Source organism: Aquarana catesbeiana, linkage group LG04 (genome assembly GCF_042186555.1).
Source record: "Aquarana catesbeiana isolate 2022-GZ linkage group LG04, ASM4218655v1, whole genome shotgun sequence".
NCBI classification, from domain to species: Eukaryota; Metazoa; Chordata; class Amphibia; order Anura; family Ranidae; genus Aquarana; species Aquarana catesbeiana.
In genome coordinates this window covers 119,555,984-119,579,461 of record NC_133327.1, presented here as the reverse complement: position 1 = coordinate 119,579,461, position 23,478 = coordinate 119,555,984, and the positions used below count along the sequence as shown (strand labels likewise).

Genomic DNA, 23,478 nt, shown 5'->3' with positions numbered 1-23,478 from the left:
TACGTCACCGCGTTCTTCTCGTTTGGAATTTCTGACAAGATTTATGTGACCGTGTGTATGCAAGACAAGTTTGAGCCAACATCCATCGGGAAAAAAAACATGGATTTTGTTGTCGGAATGTGCGATCGTGTGTACGCGGCATTAGTACTACTTGTACCTTGGCTAGTTTCCTTCCTAAAATATTTATGTATGCACTCAAAAATATGACATCATTATATTGGACAGCTTTACCTCATCATCTTACAAAAGATTCCTAAAACAAAATTCAAAATGATTTTCAGGCTAAGAAAATTTTCTTCAAGTACATGAAAATGTTAATCCTGGCAGAATGACAGTGTCCTTGAATCTTCCTGTGGACCGAGCTTAAAATACCAAGAACATTATAATTCTTCCAAGCTATCTTCTATAAACTACTAATTCCCCTTCCCCTTCTTTGCAATGGAGATGAACAGAGGAATATGCATTTGTTGTGGGTAGCAAAGTTCCTTGGTGGTTAGCACTTCTGCCTTCCAACACCCAGTCCTCAGTGCTGAGCCTGAATCCCAACCAGGACACTATCTGCATAGAGTTTTGATGTTCTCCCAGTGCATGCGTGTGTTTCCTCAGGGTACTTCGTTCTCCTCCCATGCTCTAGAAATACTAATAGGTTCATACTAACAACTCTGAATTGGCCCTAGTATGTGTATGTATGCATGTGAGATAGGGACTGTAGATTGTAAGCTCCTTGAGGGCAGGTACTGCTGTGTTGTTGCTCCTATATACATAAATGAGGAGAGGATGACAATGTTGTTCCTCTATATTACAAAGTGTGTCAAATCTTTGTAATGTACCTAGATCATCCAAAGGAGATTGTTTTTCTTACCAAAGGTGAAGTTACACTTTAAAGCTGGGTTCACACTATTGCGTGTTGGATGGTTTCTCCGCATCCAATTCGCATAGCAGGAGATTGTGACTGGCTCTCTATGGAGCTGGTTCCCACATCTCCGCAGTGGCTCTGGTGCGAATTGCACAGGAGTCCTGTGTGTCTTTTGGTCTGTTTCAGGTCCGAATGCAGCCAAAAATTCAGGCTGAAATCGGGCCTAAAACGGTGAATGGAGACGCACCGAACTCCTGCTGTGAGCTGCTGCATTCTCCAGGGTGAACCCAACCTAAGGGTTTTAAAATTTCTAAATAATCCATAACCATATGGAGCAATACATTTTGCTGAAATTCAAGCCAAACAAATACCATGCAAGAGCAATGCCTTTTATTGGAATCTTGGTTTTCCTGGTGTAATTTTTTCCAGATCGGTAAGGTAATCAAAGATGAGACAACTTCTGTACATTGGCTCTAGGCAGGAGTTTCCTGTAATAGAGGTCAGGCTTGTGCGGTGTGACTGGTCTTGTATCCCCTGTAGTTGCCTGGAGTGGGAGGATCTGCTGGGTCCCACAGGAAACAGATATCATTATGTATTGAAGGACATTTAAGGAGTTGAGAATCTTCACTCAATAAATTGTGTGAATATTCACTTTAGTTATCCAATCACATGAAAAGCAACTTTCTGTTCACTGAAATTGCCTAATCATGTGCAGATGGAATCAGTAACAGGAATTTGCTTTTCACCTAAAGTTATGCAGCATGACTGAGCTAACTCCTAATTAAACACTGTTTAAAGCGGGGTTCCACTCTCTCCGATTAATTTTTTTTTTTGGCCAAATGACATTGTTTATGGTATATCAATAGGGAACTCACTTGTTCCGTTTTTAAGTGACAGTGCTGTCTGTTTTTGCCTAATAAATAAACTTACATAATCACATCTACACGGTTGTCATCTTGCCTGTGGGCATGTGAAGCCCACAGGCATCCTCTTCCAGGATACGGTGCTGCTGATCGACCAGCATGCACCGCCCATTCTTCTCCTGATCTCGCGCATGCGCATTAGACAGAAATAGGAGCGCCGTCAACAGCTCCGGTTGCCTGTCGTAATGACGTCACTCCCAATATGGAAATCTCGAGATGACTCTTGTAACAGGCCGAATCACTGACTCCTGGGAACAATGAAACAAGCTCCCAGGAGCCAGTGCAGCTAAGAGGAAGTGACTAATTAGCCGCAGAAAACACGCCCCTAACCGCAGCCTGTGCTTCCTGGAAGAAACAAAGAGATTATTTACAAGAAAGGTACAGCCTGAAAAAAAAAAAAGTGCAGTTTTGTCATTAGGACATTGCGGTAATCAGCTGCAGCTAGTGTAGAAAAATCGGGTGGAGCTCCGCTGTAGCCTCCCTGGCGGTTTTCCCAAGTGTGGCTCGGGGTTAAAAATCAGGACCATTAGCGGTAACCCCGAGCCACACTCGGGATTACATCGCAGGATCCTGGTGTGGCATTACTTACCTTGTCCCCGGGATCCTGCGATGTCCCCCGCAGTGTCCGCGGGCTGTGTCCTCTGCCCGAAGCCTCTCCGTGCCAGGCTCCGTTCCCTGCGAGCGTCGCAACGCACGGGGGCGGAGCCTGGCGGCAAATTCAAAAAAATGTCAAAATCATAACACATACAGTACTGTAATCTTACAGATTACAGTACTGTATGAAATGATTTCACATCCCTTTTGTCCCCAGTGCTTTGGCCCATGCCCTGCATGCAGTTTTATGTGATATATACTGTTCTTTCTGCCTGGAAACTGGAGATTGTCCATAGCAACCAAAAAGTGTCCCTTTACGTCAAAAATGGCTTTAGACCAGCTAGAAAACAGCGATAATAAATTAGAACACTTGCAGAATTGAGCGATAGTGAATCATGGGGTAATTTATTTTTTTACTATTTATTTTTATTTTTTTTAATTATTTATTTTTATTTATTATATTATAATTTATGTTTTTGTGTTTCAAACTTTATCATACCCGGGATATCTACTAGACTCTTGTTTGGACAGATTTAAGTGTGTTATTGTTAAGAATTACAGACCTACAATATAAAACGCCAAATTTCCATGCAAAATAATGGTACCGCTTTCGGCACCTAAAATCCGAAATAATCATACCGCCAGGGAGGTTAAGCAATGTAATGACCTTTCCTTTACCCAATTTCTCTAGATTAAGGAGCTGGCTGCAAGAAAAGAAATCAAAGAGATTGAGATCAAAGAAGGTAAGAGCTACATTTATACAGTACTGTACCTATAATAAAAGGGGCAACTTCTTTAAGCTGCCTACTATGGGGTGTCATCCTGCTCTTGGCTTCACTGATTAGTAGACATGTGCACACTGAAATATTTAGTTTCGGAATTTCGTTTTCGTCCGAAAAATACATTTATTTAGTTACTCCCGAAATTCGTTTTTACCTATTACGTTTTTTGTTAAAAATTGCATTCGTCCAAAAATCCAAATTAAGGTCGAATCTGTCATTGAAGGCTTATGGTGTCTGTCGAATGTTCAAAGAAGATTCGATGGAGCAGCTAAACTGTACAATGCCGTATAGTTTACCTGCTCTGTCGAATCTTCTGAGAACTTTCAACAGACACCATAAGCCAAAGTACGTGTGTACTTAGTTCTAGCTATTTTACTGCTCCTCCTCTTTGGTTACAATCAGCCAATAACATTCATCATCATCATTATTTTTATTTATCTTTTCTCCCCTACGTCGAATCTTTTCTCCCCTACGTCAAATCTTTTCTCCCCTACGTCAAATCTTTTCTCTCTATGTAGAATAATCTTGGACTAATAGAGTTAAGGTTAGGCACATTCGACCACAGGTTTGATGGACACAGATCGCTATTGTCATCATCATGTCAAATCTCCTATCTATATCGAACTGTTGTAGCAATGAAAACGAAAATAAAGCATTTGTTTATGTCGGATCTTTCGTTTTTCGGATTCTGCACTTTCGTTATCATTTGTTAAAACGATAACGAAAATACCTGAAATTCAGACGAAAATGCATTTGGACGAAAACGAATGCACATGTCTACTGATTAGTGAGTCATTGATTTGGAAAAAAACTTGAAGAAAGGGAGCTCAAGCTTTTCGGATGTCACTGGCTGCATAGTTATTCTGGGTCAGTGACTAATTAGGTAGTGAAACCATGGATGACAGCCCCGGAGACATGACCAAGGTACCCCAGATGTATCCGACCCTTTTGTATAACTACAGTGCCTTGCAAAAGTATTCACCCCCCTTGGCATTTTTTGTGTTTTGTTGCCTCACAACCTGGAATTAACATGGATTGTTTGAGGATCTGCATCAGATTTTTTTTTTATTGTGAAGCAAGCAACAAATAGGGCAAAATAACAGAAAAAGTAAATGTGCATAACTATTCACCCCCCTAAAGTCAATACTTTGTAGAGCCACCTTTTGTGGCTATCGCAGCTCCAAGTCGCTTTGAATAAGTCTCTATGAGCTTGCCACATCTTACCACTGGGATTTTTGCCCATTCCTCCTTACAAAACTGCTCCAGCTCCTTCAAGTTGGATGGTTTGCGCTTGTGAACAGCAATCTTTAAATTTGACCACAGGTTTTCTGTTGGATTGAGGTCTGGGCTTTGATTAGGCCATTCCAACACATTTACATGTTTCCACTGCTTTTTTTCTCAGAGAATAAGTGCAGGAACTGCACCCTTCTGAGTCACTTCTTATCTCCGCTCCCTACCCACCTCTGAGCACCGTTGCTTGGTTTCATCTCCTACCCACCTCTCAGTACTGCCCCTTTTAGAGAGTACAGAGTCAAGTATAACTTTGTGGTGCTAAGTAATTTGTATGAAATTTGTTAATGATAGCAAGAAAAGTAGTAAAATAGATTCCCCACAGCCAGCAGCAATAGACCCCCCCCAGCAACAATATATTCACTCAGAAACAATAGACCCCCCTAGCAACAATGGACCCCCACAACAAAATACCACCCAGCAGCAACAACAGATCTCGCAGCAGCCAGCATCAATAGACTATCCAGCAGCCAGCAACAATAGACCCCCTCCATCAATAGTAGATCTCTTCCAGCAATAATTGACCCACCAGCAACAATAGACCTCCATTCAAAATTAGATCCCCTCCAGCAACAATAGACCCTCCAGCCCACCCTAGCACCCCTTGCCATTACATACATTTAGTGCTGGAACTGCGTTCCCCTGCATTCCCGCTGAAAAAATGCCCTGCTGTTTCCCCTTAAACCACTCAAGTGTTGCTTTAGCAGTGTGTTTGGGGTCATTGTCCTGCTGGAAGGTGAACCTCCGTCATAGCCTCAAATCACACACACAGAGTGATACAGGTTTTGCTCAAGAATATCCTTGTATTTAGCACCATCCATCTCTCCCTCAACTCCGACCAGTTTCGAAGTCCCGACTGCTGAAAAACATCCCCACAGCATGGGATGGTGTTCTTTGGGTGATATGATGTGTTGGGTTTGCGCCAGACATAGCGTTTTCTTTGATCAATTTTAGTCTCATCAGACCAGAGCACCTTCCTCCATACATTTTGGGAGTCTTCCACATGCCTTTTCACAAACTCAAAACGTGCCATTTTTTTTTTTTTTGCTGAAAGTAATGGCTTTCTTCTGGCCACTCTGCCATAAAACCCAACTCTATAGAGATACTCCGGTCTCTGCTGTGGAACTCTGCAGCTCCTCCAGGGTTATCTTAGGTCTCTGTGCTGCCTCTTTGATTAATGCCCTCCTTGCCCAGTCCATGAGTTTTGGTGTGCGGTCGTCTCTTGGCAGGTTTGCTGTTGTGCCAAGTTCTTTCCATTTGGTTATGATAGATTTGATGGTGCTCCAAGGGATCATCAAAGATTTGGATATTTTTTTATAACCTAACACTGATTTGTACTTCTCACAACATTGTCCCTTACTTTTTTGGAGAGTTCCTTGGTCTTCATGGAAGTGTTTGCTTAGCGGTGCCTCTTGCTTAGGTGTTGCAGCCTCTGGGGCCTTTCAGAAAGGTGTGCATATGTAATGACAGATCATGTGACACTTAGATTCCACACAAGTGGACATCATTTCACTAATTATGAGACTTCTGAAGGTAATTGGTTGAACCAGAGCTTTCTATGGGCTTCATAACAAAGGGTGCAAATACAAATACGCACATGCCAATTATCAGTTTTTTATTTCTGAAAATAGTTTTATGTATATATGTTTCTAATTATACTTCACCAACTTTGACTATTGTGTTCTGATCCATCACATATAATTCAGAAAAAAAAAATTTAACTAAAGGCTGTAATGTAACAAAATAGGTTAAAAGCCAAGGGGGTAAATACTTTTGCAAGGCACTGTACATGCTGTACCGGCAACACGTTACCCCAACAAGACCTTACCCAAAAAATGCCCTGACACAACCGTTGGAGTAAATTGGCTGTTTCGGCCCCTTTATTTAAAACAAATAACAAATTATTTAACCAATATTTACCAAGTAAAAAACATAACACTTTTTAAAGTTGGCGATCCTTGGAGGCACCAAGTATCAGAATTTTCCTTGTATCTGTGTAATTACTTTTATGGTCCCTGCCGTACCACCATTGTAACTACCAGTTAATCCACCATAACTGGCATTCCATACCTTAGATGGGTCCCTAATAATCTAATAACAGAAGGTTGTTTTAAAATGCCTCCAAAGACCCAACTGCCACAGCGCAAAGTGTAAAAGCCTCACACCTTTGTGCCCCGTCAAAAAAGCAATGCCCTCTGTACCCTGTCTTGCAAACCCAGGCACAACAGATCCGTGCCCACCGCATTCAGGTGAACCCCAACACTGTGGAGATACCGCCACGTATCTATCTCCAGCTCCCGGTGCCGTACTACGAAACCGCAGTTTTGCGCTATGAACTTCCCAACTTCATTGTTAACTTTTAATCTTGTCCTGTTCAACTTATCCACAGACCTGGCAAAATGCCAAGTAGTGCGACCTATAATATCAGACCAAACCACCACAGTGTGAGGAAAGGCCATCTGCAGGCGGAGTACGTCAAACTTGACATCTCGAATGAGGTGTCTGCTGATCGAACCCCTAGATCTTTGCCTCCAGCATGCAATACCAGGACGTCAGGGGGCTTGTCCCACCTAGAAACCCTAGTCACCTCCCGGACCACTCTGCTCCATAACAATGCCGGGACCCCTATCCACCTGATGCTGGCCTTGGACCTGGGGAATCCCAGCTGAGGGCCATTAGCCCTGACATCAGCCCTCTTGACCCCCCAATGAACAAAGGAATGTCCCAGAATCCACATGAGGCAAGCATGATCTGAAAAGAAATACAGAAAAACATAACACAGAACATACTAAACACACAACAGCACACGTAATAGGAATAATATAAAAGACGCCCCAGCGAACCCGGGGATATTAAATCAAATGAGAACGCACATAAAGTTTAAACCGGCCCGACTCCCACCTGCCAATACGTTTTACCATCGCATTATCCAATCCCCACCGAGCAGCCTCAGTGGCAGCCCCAATGTGAAAAGAATGAAAAGAGTAGCTGTGTGGTTTCAAGCTGTGAGACAGCGCCGAAAAAATGTCCGGAACTGAAATTTCGACAAGGCCAAGCCATCCGAATGAGTAAGAAAGGAACCAGGAACCCCGGGTCGAACCCGTAAATACTCCTCCACCGCTGCAACCGGGCAGATGGGTGAACCAGGAGAACGTAGCAAAATGACATGAGCTCCCCTTCCCGCTTGATCCATCTTGGATCGATGGATGAACAGTATTACAGAAAAGCCATCGCAGCGAATGTCTACCGGTGATAAGCCGCCCTGTGCGGCCCTAGACAGACTAACCATTCACCCACCCTGAGAGCTCCATAAAAAGCCAAAGCAAAGGCTGCCTGGAATAACAAAACTTCAAAACCAGACGAACACATCATGGGCGTCTGCATGAACAAGGACCGTAGAATGTCAAAAGTAATAGGCTGTCCGAACGCCTTTGCGATAACCTCTCAGGGTCTGTTTTACCAAAAAATCCTTGGTAAAGTCCGGTACGCCCCGCAATTTAAAAAGGAACGCCAAACCGGACAATTTCTGGTTCATAGCGGAAATGGACACGCCGGCAGAGAAACACAGACAAATGAAATAAATCACCAGATGTCTGACCTACTAACTGGCCATTGCAACCCTTGCCCACTGTAGCAGCTCCCCCCATTCCCAGCAGACCTTGGTGTAGGAAGACCACGTCCACTCACTCAAGGAGCTTTGAATCAAACCAGAGGTGATTTCAATGCAATCCGCCACAGCCGAAGAGGACAAGGGGTTCCCTGTTGCTCCACGCCCGGTGCCATCTCCCGGAACCTGTACAACTGAAAGCGAGAGAGTGTGTCAGCTACCGTATTCTCCACACCTGTAATATGCACAGCGTACAGAAACACATTTTTCTGGAACAGCACAAAACCAGATATTGCAAAAGAAGGTTTACGGGGGGGGGGGGGACTTTGACAGAGAGTTGATAACCTGAACCACCCCCAGGTTGTCACAGTGGAGACAAACCTTTTTGTTCTGAAAACGACTCCCCCCAGAGCGTTATGGCAACCACACCCGGAAAAGTTCCAGAAGCACTAGATTCGTTAGGAAGCCCGCCTCACGCCATTTGGCGGGCCAGCGTTCCGCACTCCACCGACCCCCTAAGAATGCACCATAGCCCGTAGAACTGGCTGCATCCGTGAAAAGCTCAAGATCATAGTTGCTGACCGGTCCTTCCATCCAGATCGACCAACCATTGAAAGTGCCCAAAAAAATCATGCCACACCAGCAGGTCAGCCCTGTGCTCCCTATTCAGTCAAACAAAATGCCTGAACTGACCCCAGTGGTGGCCGAGAGCCCTCGACAAAAAAAAAAACCCTGCCCATCGGCATTATATTGCATGCAAAATTAAGCTTAACTAGGAGAGACTGTAGCTCTCTGAGCTGAATCTTGTGTTTGCCAAAGGCCAAACAAACCTCCTCCTTAAGGGCAAGCAACTTGTCGTCAGGCAGACGACACTCCATCACTTGGGAATCAATCACTATCCCCAGGAACTTGACTGTTGACATGGGGACCTCGGTTTTGTCCATCGCGAGAGGGATGCCAAAGCACTCAGCGAGGTGCTGAACCGTAACCAGCAAAATACCACATAAATTTGAAGTGAGAGTGCCAACACAGAAAGTCGTCTAAATAATGGATTACCCAATTGAGCCCTGCCACCTCCTGAACCGTCCATTCAAGAAACGAGCTAAATGTCTCAAACAAGGCAAAAGAGATAGAGCAGCCCATAGGCAGGCAGCAATCCACGTAAAAGGCGCCCAACCATCTGCAGCCCAAAAGATGAAAACTGCTCGGGTGTACTGTCAGCAACCGAAAAGCAGTCTCGATGTTGGTCTTAGCCATAAGGGCACCCTGACCGTACTGCCGAGCCCAAAAGACGGCGGCGTCAAATGAGGTGTAAGACACCGCACACGCCTCAGAGTCAATGGCATCATTAATTGACCCACCTTTTGGAAAGGAAAGATGGTGGATCAGGCAAAATTTATTGGGCTCTTTCTTTGGAATTACTCCCAAAGGTGAAACCACCAAATTATCCAAGGGGGGATGAGTAAAAGGGCAGCACATGCGGCCCAGTAACACCTCCTTAGCGAGTTTTTTGGAAACCACTTCAGAGTGTAACAACGCAGATCGCAAATTGTTAGCAGCGGGAGGGATTTGATAAAGGGAATAAGGGATCAAGAAGCCCTCCGCAAAACCCGCCTGCAACAACCGAGCTGCAGGCCAATCCGGATATCTGCTTAGAAAGGGGGCCATCCTGTCCACCCTCACTGGTGTCCTGCCTTTTCCCCGTAGTGTCGCCGGGACGTGACCTGCCGGCCTGAAACAGCGACACAGGGGGTGAGCCCCCCTGCAGTGAGAGCATTCGTGTTTGTATCGGAAGCCGGTGCAGAATCGACACAAACCCTCGTTGTACTGTCAACACTGGCCCTGCGGTTTTGCGGCCGGTTGTCCAGGGGCGGTTGGACTCCCGTCCCACGCTGGAGAAAACTAAGTGGATGCCCGTGGTGAGGACATAAGTTTCATCCATAAACTGATGTCCTTATGATCACAGCGTAACGATGGCCGCACAGCCTTTCGTTAACGAAACTGTTCTTTATACCTAAGCCAAGCCACTCCCCCCGTACACCCTCTGAGCCTCGCTAACGGCATCCAGATAACAAAAAAGAGGGGAACAGTTCTCTGGGAATTTTCCCCCGATTACGCTCCCGAAGATGGCGAAGGCCTGGAGAGAGTTGCTAAACGTCAGCAGGATCAGACGGTAATGACACTTTTCCTCGTCCTCCTTCTTGGACTCTTCCAGTTTAATCTGGTCCAAGTTAAACTTCTCAAGAGCTGGCAGGGGGGCAGTCCCCCGGAGAGGTAGGGACACCCAAACCCACCCTGGGATCCCGCCCCCCCTTAAAACCCGGCACTAGGGACACTGAAAGATGTACATAAGAAACAGTAGTAGATGTGGACTTACCAGGCCGACCAGGACCAGATCCCACAGCTGACGTTCCAGAATCCATTCTTGCCTACCTCAGAGGAGCGACATCCTCTTCCGCGTTGGACAGCTCCCCCTCGGAATGCAAGGAATCCTGATGCTCGTTTGGGTTTAGGGCTGGCGGGGATGCGCCGCCCGCAGAAGGCCCTGGCATTTCGCTGTCCCTCCTGCACCTCTTCCACACTGGAATGGCATGTCCAGCTGATGCTGTGTGGCTCCTCTTCACCCCCACACTGGCAGGAGGTGCCCTGCTGCTCTGATCCGTTCCTGAGCCCCGTGGATCCTGCGCGGATCTTGGGGTGATGGGGTCTCCGGTCTCTCACTTTTCGCATCCACAATCACGGTGCCTGAGTGACGATCCTTTACTTAGTGGAAAGTTATGCTTATCAGGTTTCCTCTGCGCAGTAAAAGTCTACCCGGTCTGAGTGCTATCTCTCTGACATCTCGTAAGGAAAAGGCCCTGGCTGGGTATTGCCCACAAGCGATTCAGCTTGTGTAAGCTGGTAAGTGCATAAGTGCACTCACTTTGTTTGTTATTGTGATCTGGTACATCACAATGAGGATTTACACTTTTTTGCATTTTTAATTTTACGGTGGATATACTGTGTGTGTGTGTGTGTATGTATGTATATATATATATATATATATATATATATATATATATATATATATACAGTCTCTGTGCATATCTCATAGCAGAGTTTGCAGCTATTTAGATATTATTAGCATACAGCGCAGTTCTTTTTCCTTTTTCTATGCAAGCTTGAATTTTATACAAGTTTAGATGATACATTTCTACATAATGAATGATTCTGGATTGAGCACATATAGTAGAATTATGATGAGACCATTAGACCACTCTTGGAAACAAACCATTTTTACAAAATATCTGTTTGCCAAATAAATTGACCCATTTTTACAGTTATTTTATTGCTGTCTTTTAATACAGTGCCACAAGTATCTCATATGGTTTTGCCTGTTGGAAGTGCAAAGGATGATTCTAGTGAAGATGGTAGGTGAAATGTCATTTTTATGCATTCAATAAACCTTGGTACTGTTTGCACACTATGGTGTGTTCACAAGCATGTAACAATTTACATAAGCATTAATAGCATTTGAAATAAAGTTGACCATACATGTTGCGGCTTAATTGTAAAAGTGGCTATAAAGTGGTTGTTAACCTCCCTGACCTATTTTTACAGGCTTACCTATATGTATTGAAAATATCTCTTAAACGTGCGCTATTTAGGAGATATTTACCCTGAAAGTGAATGGTTGGACTAATTTACATGGAAAACAGAGACAGGAATCCCAATCCCTAAAGAGCAAAACAAATGTAAAGAGAGAGACAGAGCTCTCTCTGGTAAAATGGGATTTTTGAAGGGAGATAATGTGTCTGTTAACGGTGAGCCAATCCAGCAATAGTTAATATAAAAGTATACATTTTATTGAAAATATTTTAAAATATACATTACAGAAATAGCAATCAGACGTCAAGATGACCATATAATAGCTTGTGTTCAGAAATCATTTGTGATCAGCCAGCCAACATGTTTCGCATATATTTTGCTTCGTCAGGGCATTAAGGACATCACTGATTTTATCTAGTCTATTGCAAGTCGAAAGGACAAAAGAGCAGCCACCTCCACAGCCAAATGCCCCCTAATACATCACCCGGAGCAAAAAGCCCATGGGTGCCAGATCCCAATGGGCAGTGCTGATAGGGGAACTGGACCATGCAGAGTGATAGGCAGAGGTCTAGTAGTGGAGTACCGAGTGGCTATAGGATCGTGGTGTTTAGCAAGGGCAGCCAGCGCTCGCCAGTTCCGACGGGGGACCGCGGGGTGCGTCTTAGACGGCTGGCTGATCACATATGATTTCTGAACACAAGCTATTATATGGTCATCTTGACGTCTGATTGCTATTTCTGTAATGTATATTTTAAAATATTTTCAATAAAATTTATACTTTTATATTAACTATTGCTGGATTGGCTCACCATTAACAGACACATTATCTCCCTTCAAAAATCCCATTTTACCAGAGAGAGCTCTGTCTCTCTCTTTACATTTGAGATATTTACCCTGTAGTGCGCTGATGATGTAATCGGTGCGGGAGTAACGTCACGTAGCTCCGGACAGTCACAGAGCTGGAGTCCACGGCCCCGGAAGGAAGAGGGGCAAAGATGGGTACTTCCACCAGCGGGGACATCGGGGACATTGCGGGCTTTGTTTGCAGGTAAGTTCCACATAATGGAATATGTCCCTAAATACTTATCCAAGTCCTCAATTGATCCCGCGCTGTGCATCTTTTCTCTCTTCCATTTCACACAGGGACTCAGGCAGCAGCAGGAGCCATTGGCTCCTGCTGCTGTCAGTCAAAATCTGTGAGGAGGAAGCAGGGGGGCGAGGCCAAGCCACATTGTGTATCTATGGCGAGCAGCTCTATAGACACATACACGGCTTGGGAGCGAGAACACACATGTGTGCCCATAGCAAGTTGCTGCTATGGGGGCACACAGAGAAGAGGAGGTAAGATTGCCGGCAGAGGACCCCAGAAGAGAAAGACCAGGGCTGCTCTGTGCAATACCATTGTGTGAGTATACCAAGTTATTACTTTAATTTTTTTAAAAATCCTTTAGTAACACTTAAAGGGGTTGTAAACCCCCATCTTTTTTCACCTTACCTGAGTCCTGGAGTTTCCAACGGTGAGGACGCGCTGTCCCTCTGCCCATTGTACTCGGCACTTTATTGGATAGATTGATAGAAGCGCAGCCATTGGCTCCCGCTGCTGTCAATCAAATTCAATGATGCGGGCGCCGGGGGGCGGGGAGGAGTCATATATTCAGCGGCTATGCACACCGAATGCTGGACTAGGGAGCACGCCCACAAGGTAACCCCCTCGGGAGAGCGCTTCTCCTAGGGGGTTATCGGATGCAGGGAGGAGCCGCGAGAGCTGCCGGGGGACCCCAGAAGTTGGTGTTCGGGGCCACTCTGTGCAAAAGGAACTGCACAGTGGAGGTAAGTATGACGTGTTTGTTATTTAAAAAAATATATATATTTGAAGCTTTACAATCACTTTAAAGTCTTCTTTAGTTTACCAACAACTGTATGAAATGAGGGCATGCCTGGTTGGTTACAAATTATATTGATTGTTTACAAAGGTCTTAACATACGTATTTGTAAAACTAAAAGAGTGTGTATAAAGATTATGGCTAGTTTAACATTTATGTATACCTAAAACATTTTTTTTTATTTGGATATAGTAGGGAATGGTTTAAACCGATGTGAGCGTTTTTTTGCTGTCTGGAAACACAACAGGAAGTAAAGGAAGTAAGAAGGTAGAGAAGAAAGACAAGAGTAATGCCCTGTACACACGGTTGGATTTTCAGACGGAAAAAGTGCGATCGGATTGTGTTGTCGTAAATTCCGATCGTGTGTGGGCTCCATCGGACTTTTTCAGTTGGAATTTCTGACACACAAAGTTTGAGAGCAGGATATAAAATTTTCCGACAACGAAATCCAATCATTTAATTTCCGATCGTGTGTACACAAATCCGATGCACAAAGTGGCACGCATGCTCAGAATAAATTAAAAGACGAAAGCTATTGGCTACTGCCCCGTTTATAGTCCCGACGTATGTGTTTTACATCACCGCATTCAGAACGATCGGATTTTACGACAACTTTGTGCGACCGTGTGTATGCAAGACAAGTTTGGCTCAAAATCCGTCGGAAAGAATCAGACGGATTTTGTCGTCGGAACATCCGATCAATGTCCAATCGTATGTACAGGGCATAAGATGAGAATTACGAGAAAATCCCACCTTAAACAGCTGTCACCAGAACAAGTGGCCACATTGAAAGATTTAGCATCACTTTGTGTCCTGGTGACAACTCTAAAACGCTGGATTCCCCATCACTTTCTGTTTCAGTGGCAATGGTCACTAGAACTTATAGGGGATGAAACTCTCTAGTGGGGACACAGAGAGCAATAAATACTTGCTTACAGAAATGGATAGAATGGTACTAAATTCCCAAAGTACTTAGTATTTCACCTATGAATGTAGGGATGTGCAGAACCCTAGGTAGTCAGTTCCCACAGACTTCGAAGGCCACTCTGAAGACTGAAGAGAAAGAATAATGCACGCTTGCTCAGCTATAACTTGACATGGAACTTGATTCTTCTCTCCTCTATCTTTATATGCACTTTAAGGGCCCATTCAGATCTGTCTTTTTGAGTGCATTGTGTTAAAAAGCTTGTTACATCATTATGAACTGCTAGCACACCATAACAGACAAAAATCAGACATACAGCATTTTACCAACGCATTTCATTAAATGGGTTTGCCTGGGAAGTGATTTCTTTTAGCTGCATACAGTAGTGTTATCCCTGACACATGTTACTGCATTTTGTTACAAGTTTCTTCTTTTCTGTCTGTTATGTGCAGAGCTGGATGTAACTCTAGATCAAACTATGAAAAAGATTGAGGCACTAAGAAGAAACCCCGACTTTATCAGACAATTCCGTCCCATCCTGGAGGAAACGTTAATTGAGAAGCTGGAAAACATGGGTGTGAAAAAGGTAAAAAGCTTCTCTGTTGGATCCATTTCTCAGATTAATAGAGTATGTACACTTCTGCAACAAATATAGCCGTTGAGGTCCTCCTACTACTGCAATAATTATTGGGTTGGTTCAGGACTGCTGTTAGAAATCATGGGGCCCCCGTACAGCCTGCTTGACAGGCCTCCACCCCCGCCCCCGCCATAAAAATATCAAATGATATTGTTGTTAAAATGCAATGGCTGTGATGATAAGCTTCACACTCATGGCAGAAATGATACCCTTATTAAACAAGACCCATTTAAGTGAATAGTGCTGCTCTGCAAGTGCCCCATGCATATGTGTTGCGCTAGTGCAGGGTTAATGCAGGGTAGTAAGCAGGCAATATGCCTCCTCACAGCCTATCAAATGCTCTCTGAAAAGTGATCCAAATGCTTACTGTTCTTCAGACAGCAGAGCACATTTCAACAAGTCCTAAATTTTTTAAAATATTTGTTTTAGAATTATTTGTTTTAGAATTAATTATTTTCTTACATTTTTATTTATTCATTTACATAGTTACACAGTAGGTGAGGTTGAAAAAAGTCCATCAAGTCCAACCTATGTGTGTGATTATATGTCAGTATTACATTGTATATCCCTGTATGTTGTGGTCGTTCAGGTGCTTATCTAATAGTTTTTTAAAATTATCTATGCTCCCCGCTGAGACCACCGCCTGTGGAAGAGAATTCTACATTCTTACCGCTCTACGCAGTTTAAGGTTAAACCGCTTTTCTTCTAATTTTAGTGAATGGCCATGTGTCTTATTAAATTCCCTTTAGAAGAAAAGTTTTATCCCTATTGTGGGGTCACCAGTACAGTATTTGTACATTGAAATCATATCCCCTCTCAAGCGTCTCTTCTCCAGAGAGAATAAGTTCAGTGCTCACAACATTTCTTCATAACTAATATCTTCCAGACCCCTTATTAGTTTTGTTGTCCGTCTTTTAAATTTTTACATTTTTTTAACTGCCCTTTGGCGTTTGGTGAAATATCAGGGGTCTAAACAGACCCCTGACGTCAAACATTTGAGACAGAGAAAGGGACTGAGGGCAGAGATTAATCAGTTCCTTTCTCTGTAGCCTGAGCCAGGAGCTGACAGTGGGAGAGGAGGCAAGCCAGCAGTGCTGCAGGGGAGGGGGGCACACAGTGAGGCCTGCAGCATGTGGAAGGGGGCATAGTTCGGAGAACCAATCTTACCACAGTGCAGCTGGTGGGAGAAAGGAGAGTAGAATCCAGCAGCACTGCAGGGGGATCCACAAGTGTCAGCAATAGGGCAGTACAGCCGGCCCTCCTGCTTGGCAGGTGCATGGGCCCCCCTTTTGAATAGGGCATGGTACAGGAAGGCTGGCTGTACTGCCTTATCACGGCCCTCGGTTTAGCTTTTTGCCCTGCTTGTTCCTGACTCATAACAAAAAGACATGGTTTTATATTATCAGTGCTATATCAGCTTAGATGCAATAATCAACACAGAAGGCAACCTGAGAAATTCATAATGCTCGTCCTCAGTTCTTCATGTAGAGAAATTCACATTTCATGAATAATCTGTTAATTGTCAGTAGAACTATTATTTCCTTAGAAATGTATAATTATGCCAAGGTTGAGCTGAATTATTCATTGGTTGTGAGGATACTAATTGGTTGGGTGCAAAAACGGTGACTCTTAATAAATACACACAGAGATCACAGTAAAAACCTGATAAGGGTTTCCACAGCTAGGCATACACACAAACTTTTGTCTAGTTCGGTGTGAGATATCTAATAGATTCTTCCATCTATACTAAACAGCATAGATGGAGGGATCTTCCCTGCTGCTTATTGTATTAGACAACTGGTCCCCGTGTCTGAATTCTGGAATAGTGACTGCATACGACTGGATACAATCACAGTTTGGCTGACCAGTTTCCACCTGGTTCCTTTCATTTTTAAACTGAAATGTATCAAGCCTGGTAATCCCAACAGGGCTACCCACAGCTCAAAATTCAGCCACTTCAGCAGTAATTGACCCAAAATTCTAGCCATGTATGGCCAGCTGAACCCTTTGCCACTGTATTAAATGAATAAAAAGTATTTTGACTGTTTGGTCTCAAGGCTACATAAATGCTTTTCTTTTTGTTTGATTCAGTAGAGTCTTTGATTTTAGTTAGATTGTGTGATGATCACCATATCTTTGGGTGCCTGCAGAGCTTATCAAACAATTATATATTTTTTTCCAGGAAGAATAAAAAAAACTCTTTTGAATAAAATAAATGTCAAATGTATGTTCAACCATCCTTTAATCCTACAGTTTGCTGTATATTTATGAATATAAAGGCAGATGTTATCATGTTTATATGTGCCTGCTGTTAAGAAGATTATTTCTTACATAGTCAATCTGCTATGTAAAGCCTGTACTACAGCATTGACAGCTTCAGTATGACTGGTTGATATATTTAAAGCAGAGGATACATCTTCTCTTCCAGTTTTTATAAATTGAGATGACTGTATATTTTTTATTGCCTACTTTTACAGTGCTGCCCTTCCATTGTTTGCCAGTTTAGCTAATTAATATGCAATTATATGATGTTAATCAAAGGGTGCAAAAGGAATTCCTGCATCTACCTACAAAGATCTGAAGGGTCTTCTCATGAAGCAGCAACAGCAGAAAATGAAGAAGTTTGCAGACTTTGAGGATCTGAAAAACAGGTTGGGCAAGGTGCTTACCAAACGAGTGAAGCAGCAGAGAAGGAGTGAGGAGACATTACAGTCCACCTATTCACAGCTATCTTGTGAGTGATATGCTCTCTTTAGTCACTCTATAAATACAATGATGTGTTCAGTATTCACTGTGAGAGGATATTGCTCTACATATTTATGTGTCACCTTGGTCTAAATGTTTTTACTCTGGGTCTATTCCATGCTGGTAACATAATAGTGCAGACACCTTTAGGTGCCTAAATGCTGATTTCAGAACACACCACAAAACCAAAGGCTAACCAGATCTCTCATGGATTCATGTGGCATCAAGAACAGGAAGGGAAAGACTACATGTAAACCATGAAGGTTATTTTGGCTCTAATGCAGCATCTTGGGATTAAAGATAGTGGAGTGCTTTGCCTGTGTGCAGAGACTGGATGGTGCCTGTACTATTATGTCTCAAGTGGTTTGGTATAACGTTCCCCCCCAATTCAATCCATAAGTTACCCTGTACAGCAGTGGTATAAAGGAGATGGTTCCAAATGCATGATATACTGTAGCACTTTATATACCACTTGGATGTTACAGACACGTGAATCTCTAGGATACGAAGTGAAACTGGGCACCAAAGGAGTAGGAAACCGAACTTTGGCAATGGAAAAGGAAAATTTTGTTATACTGTAAAGTCATCATTATAGGCTTATCAGTATGTCAACAAATAAAATTATATATAGATATAATGAGTGATAGATAAATGTCCATGAAAGTAGTTGTAGACCTCAGACATTAAAAATGAACAGAGCACTTCCTTCTATAGTGTGTACTAGCCTCAATTTAAAGCACTGAGTATCATTTTTCTCTGCTCTCTCTGTTATCTTCATGAGTTACTGATAACACTCTAAGCGGATACGACAGTCTCCCGGGAGACAACCTACCTCCCCTCCAGCATGACATGAATGACAACCAAAGTCAGTCAGTGTTTAAAGGGGGATCTGTCCATTCCCCCCACTCAGGTTTCACTGGAGCTCTGTGCTCTAGCTCTGTAGTGTGTGTGAGACTGTAGATCTCCACCCCCTGCCTGCTGGAGCTGAGAAAAGATACCTTTATCTGTGTGTTTTAGAAGGCACCACAGGCTGCAAATAGACAGGTACATCTTATTTAGGAGGATGTTATCTCTGTGAATCACCAGAGGCCAGTCACTTCACTGGGTTAATGTAAGGGTTTACAACCACTGTAACCAACCCCCGTCCATGCTATAGACGAAAGACGGCTACAGCTCGGGCTCTCATTGCCGGGAGGGCATCCTGCAGACACAGCTGATCACAGATCGGCAAAAAGAGCTAATCACAGTGGTTCTTTACCATATGACCAGCTGTTTCCAATCACAGCTAATCACAGTGTAAACAGTATTTGCCGGTTATCGGCCATCCTCTCCTCACGCTGACAGTGCGTGAGGAGAGGAGAGCCGATAACCGCCAAATCCACAAAGGGGACATCTACACTGACAATGAGGGCACTGATCATCAGTGTCTTGATGATAAGTGCAGCCCCAACAGTGCCCACAAGTGCTGCTAATCAGTGCCCACCAGTGATGCCTGTCAGTGGCCATCAATGATGCCTGACAGTGCCTGTCAGTGTTGATAATCAGTGCCCCCAGTGCCGCATATTCCTTCACATCTGTACCGCCTATTAGTGCTCATCAGTGCTGCCTATCAGTGCCCATCAGTGTATCCTCATCAATGCCGCCTGTCAGCCTGTCAGTGCAGCCTCATCGGTGCACATCAGTAAAGGAGAAAAATTACTTATTTACAAAAAAAAATTAACAGAAACTAAAAAACTTTTTTTAAAAACATTTAGCAAAAAATAAACACAGTGCTGATTAAATACCACCAAAAGAAAGCTCTATCTGTCTAAAAAAAAATTATAAAAATTTTGTTTGTGTACAGTGCTGCATGACCATGCAATTGTCATTCAAAATATGACAGCACTGAAATCTGAAAATTGGCCTTTGCAGGAAGAGGATGAAAGTGCCTAGCAGGCAAGTGGTTAACGCGGTTGCGTGTTTGATGCAGTTTTTGATTCACATGTCCTGTGTAAAATGCACCGCAAATACAGTAAAAATGTGGCAAAAATGTATATGCATTTTTACTGTGTTTTTGCTACAGATCAGTGTGAAAGTGCCCTAAAGCATCCCTTTAAATCCTATGTAGCTTTTCACACCAGTCAGTTGCGCTTCAGTTGCAAAAAATACTGCTTGCTGCATTTTTGGTGCGTGTTCGGTCAGGTAAAAAAACAGCACCAAAAATGCACTTCCTCATTGAAATGAATGGAAAACGCATCAAAAACGCTAAATGCCTGTGAGAAGGTAAGATTTTGCTGCAAAATATGACAAATATCCTGTTTACATTTGCTAATATGCCTACAACAGCATTTACAGAATATCAGTGTTACACCCGGATGCCCATAGAGCTCAGTGGGGTCTGCCATGTCCACTCTGCATAAATTAAATGTGCACATATGTAATATCCTTCTCCCTGACGATTGTAGCAGACTCTGCTCTGTGTGGAAGATCCCTCAACAATTAGATTTATTACTGTTTCCATCAGGAACAATTGTTCTTCCAATCCTTTTCAGAAATAATTAGTAGGACTCTTTTTTGGCACCTGCTTGTAATGAATTAGAATGATTTCATTTGTTTCCTTTTCATCATAGTACAAAGTCCAAGAAGCCCACGCAGCATCCCACCTTCAGAATCAATACCTCGGCTCAAGAGCGTGCAGATTGTAGAGTCATATTCACCAACCAAAGCCCCGGTCCCTTCGCCTCGCACTAAGGGCTTAGCTAGTCAGAATACAGCTGGAACTATAAATGTTACTCCACAGCCACTGCCAAGGTAAGATAACTCTACCTAGCATTCAATTTCAGTATATCCAGCTTTGTACTGAAAATAATGACCTTGTACCCACTAATAAATCAGTGTGGATTGACAATCTTAATATATTTTGTGTGCAAACATTTTGTGTGCAAAGGGCATTTTTGTTTATAACCTTGTGATTCTCTCCAGAACACCACCATTCACCTCTGAAGAGGAGACATCTATGGTTGACCATTTTCCCTACAGCTCTCCAGCACAGAAAGGCAACACTGGCTCCCAGGCTGTCTCGTCTATGCAGAAGCAGGTTCAAGAGGACAGTGATGATGACTGGTCCGGGTCAGAGATCTCTCTAGGGAAGCCTAGCCCGAGGGTTGTTAGCTTTTCCAAAGACAACAACCAAGGTCAGAACCAGTCACAATGGACACTGTTTTCAAATGATTTAGTGATGTAACATGTCACAGAATGTTGTACTGTTTATGCTATATGCTTTATGACCAGCTATATTGACCCATTTAATGTTTGGATTTTCTATGATAAGCTCTACTAAGAACTTAGTTGCCAGAGCAAACAAAAGAAGGGTGTGGGGGCATCCCTGCTACACTTCTTTCAACATCAAAAAGATTGGATTTAAACCGTGAATATTTTACGCAGGCTCACAAGGTGGAGTAGAGAGAGGAAACCCACCCAACTTTTTATAAATTTAAATAAATGCTGTCAGAAAATAAAATCCCTTTCCGTGAATTTATGGATATTCTGAATATTCATGAAAAATATTTCTTGGGGGGACTTACGGCACATTTTATTCACAACAAAAATGCTACATCTTGTTTTGGGACAAGGCCTTGATAGTCCTAAAAACCTGGTGTGATGTTTTGTTGAACTACTAGTCTCAGTAAAAAAACAAAACCCTAGAGCATTTTAAGAATTCATGTAACTCAATTCATGTAATTATAATTATGTAAGCTGTTGCACCCATTCCAATATTCAAGGCTGCTATATTGGCTGAATCTTGATTTCTTTGATATGGCATGTGTTATACACTTTGGATTGGAATCTTCCTTGCTATATTCTGGCTCTTTCCTCATTTACATGCTTATTGGTCTATTCCATATCAGAATAAAGTGCTAGTCTAGCCTGAGCATCAGAACTGCATCACTTCACTGTGGTGTTTGCTAGAGGTGTGGCCTTAGTAGACTAGAACCCCCCATCATGCCACAAGGAGCTGTCAGCTGAGCTCATCCATGGTCATCCACCAAAATTATAACAATCATACAGTGTATCACAGGTAATCCTAAAGCTATGGAAAATTATTACAAAGTGCGCTTTCCCCTTCCACTCCTTATTTTGACATCTAGATAACAATGCAATGGGGTTAATTTACTAAAACTGGAGAGTGCAAAATCAGGTACACCTGTGTATGGTAGCCAATCAGCTTCGGCTTGTTCAATTAAGCTTTGACAAAAAAAACCTGGAAGCTGATTGTTTTCTATGCAGAGCTGCACCGACTTTCACACTCTCCAGGTATAGTAAATCAACCCCACTATGTCATGCAGACCAGTTTTATAGATGTTCTGCAGAGCATGTGTGGTAATATACACGGCTGAGTATAAAATACAACATATACAAGTACACCTTTTCAGAATGAATGTGTACTGTTTGTCAATACACAGCAGGGACAGCCATTTTGTTGACTGTAACAGCATTTGTTAGGATATAATTTATTGCTAAATTATGGCAATTACCCAAGGTTGCACTCTATAAAATATTAGTTCAGCTCATGAACTGGTTTTAATCAAATATCTGGGTTTTGTTCTACACTTGAACCTCTTTTTTTGCTTTGCAAACAAAATTATTAATCAAATCTGTCAAAAAGCATATGTTGAAAAAAATGTAATAAAAAAAAGTGAGCTTCATAAAACATAACATGTTAAACCATGAGTAGGTCCATAAATATTGGCAGCCAAATTTATTTGCAAATATTGACTTTTCCTTTTAAGGGGAAGCTTACCCGCATAGTATCTTGATTTCTGAACCTCCTTTTTGGTAATTTAATTTGATGGGTAGCCTAATTTACCAAAAGCAATGGTCATTGGTCATCTAATTTGATGGGCAGCCTAATTTACCAAAAGCAATGCTAAAAAGGAGGAACGAGTGGCCAAGCATGACATTTACAAGACAATCTATATTTGCATATCACTTCAGCTGCCATAAGGGAGCTGGATCTACACAAACACTGCTAGTTACCTCTGCGTTAAACAGCTTTAGCATATGCTCAAGTTTATATATATTTACTTTCTTATGATGTGACGGTGTCTTCTATATGCAGGTTCCTTTGTGCATTCTGTAGCACGTAACTTAGAGAAGCAGCTGTCAATGCAGAGGGAGAAACCATTTGGAGGTGTGGCTACTATCCCTACTAACCCAATGAAGTCCCCAAACACTACAGCAGCAGGAAAATCTCAGGTACATTGAATGTCAAAAACTGACATTAATATGTCTGTTCTACGAGCCCTGTGCAAATCTATGCGGCCTATTAAAAAAGTTGTGATTAAAAGTAAAAACTAATAGGAGAGCCAGGTCATGTGATCTGTAAAAGTTACCTTTTCAGCTCTCCTCTGATCATTAGGCTCTATCTGCTCCATTAATTAGCATAAACCCCATGGGCATTCACTGGCTATACCCCACAGGCCAAATTTAATGAATTAGTGTACATAATAAAACTGAGTATAATGGAGAGTGGATAGCTATAGCGTTCCTATGTGTTTCTGTCTTCAATTTTAATTCTGCAGTCTGATGGGAAAAATTACAGGTTTGTTTTCCCAAAATATATTTTTAGTAAACACAATTTTTAGAAAACAAGATAATGATATTATTAT

At 42.7% G+C, this 23,478-nt stretch overlaps 1 protein-coding gene across 2 annotated transcripts in view; it reads left to right on the top strand.

Annotated features, from left to right (window-relative positions):
* Positions 1-23,478, top strand: part of DZIP1L (DAZ interacting zinc finger protein 1 like) — an 85,863-nt gene that overhangs the window by 58,246 nt on the left and 4,139 nt on the right. For both annotated transcript variants that reach the window (XM_073625500.1, XM_073625501.1), the window contains exons 9-15: positions 3,065-3,116; positions 11,400-11,462; positions 14,901-15,034; positions 17,627-17,819; positions 20,440-20,620; positions 20,792-21,003; positions 22,929-23,065. In XM_073625500.1, the coding sequence (XP_073481601.1) occupies positions 3,065-3,116; positions 11,400-11,462; positions 14,901-15,034; positions 17,627-17,819; positions 20,440-20,620; positions 20,792-21,003; positions 22,929-23,065 (972 nt within the window). The remainder of the gene's footprint in view (positions 1-3,064; positions 3,117-11,399; positions 11,463-14,900; positions 15,035-17,626; positions 17,820-20,439; positions 20,621-20,791; positions 21,004-22,928; positions 23,066-23,478) is intronic.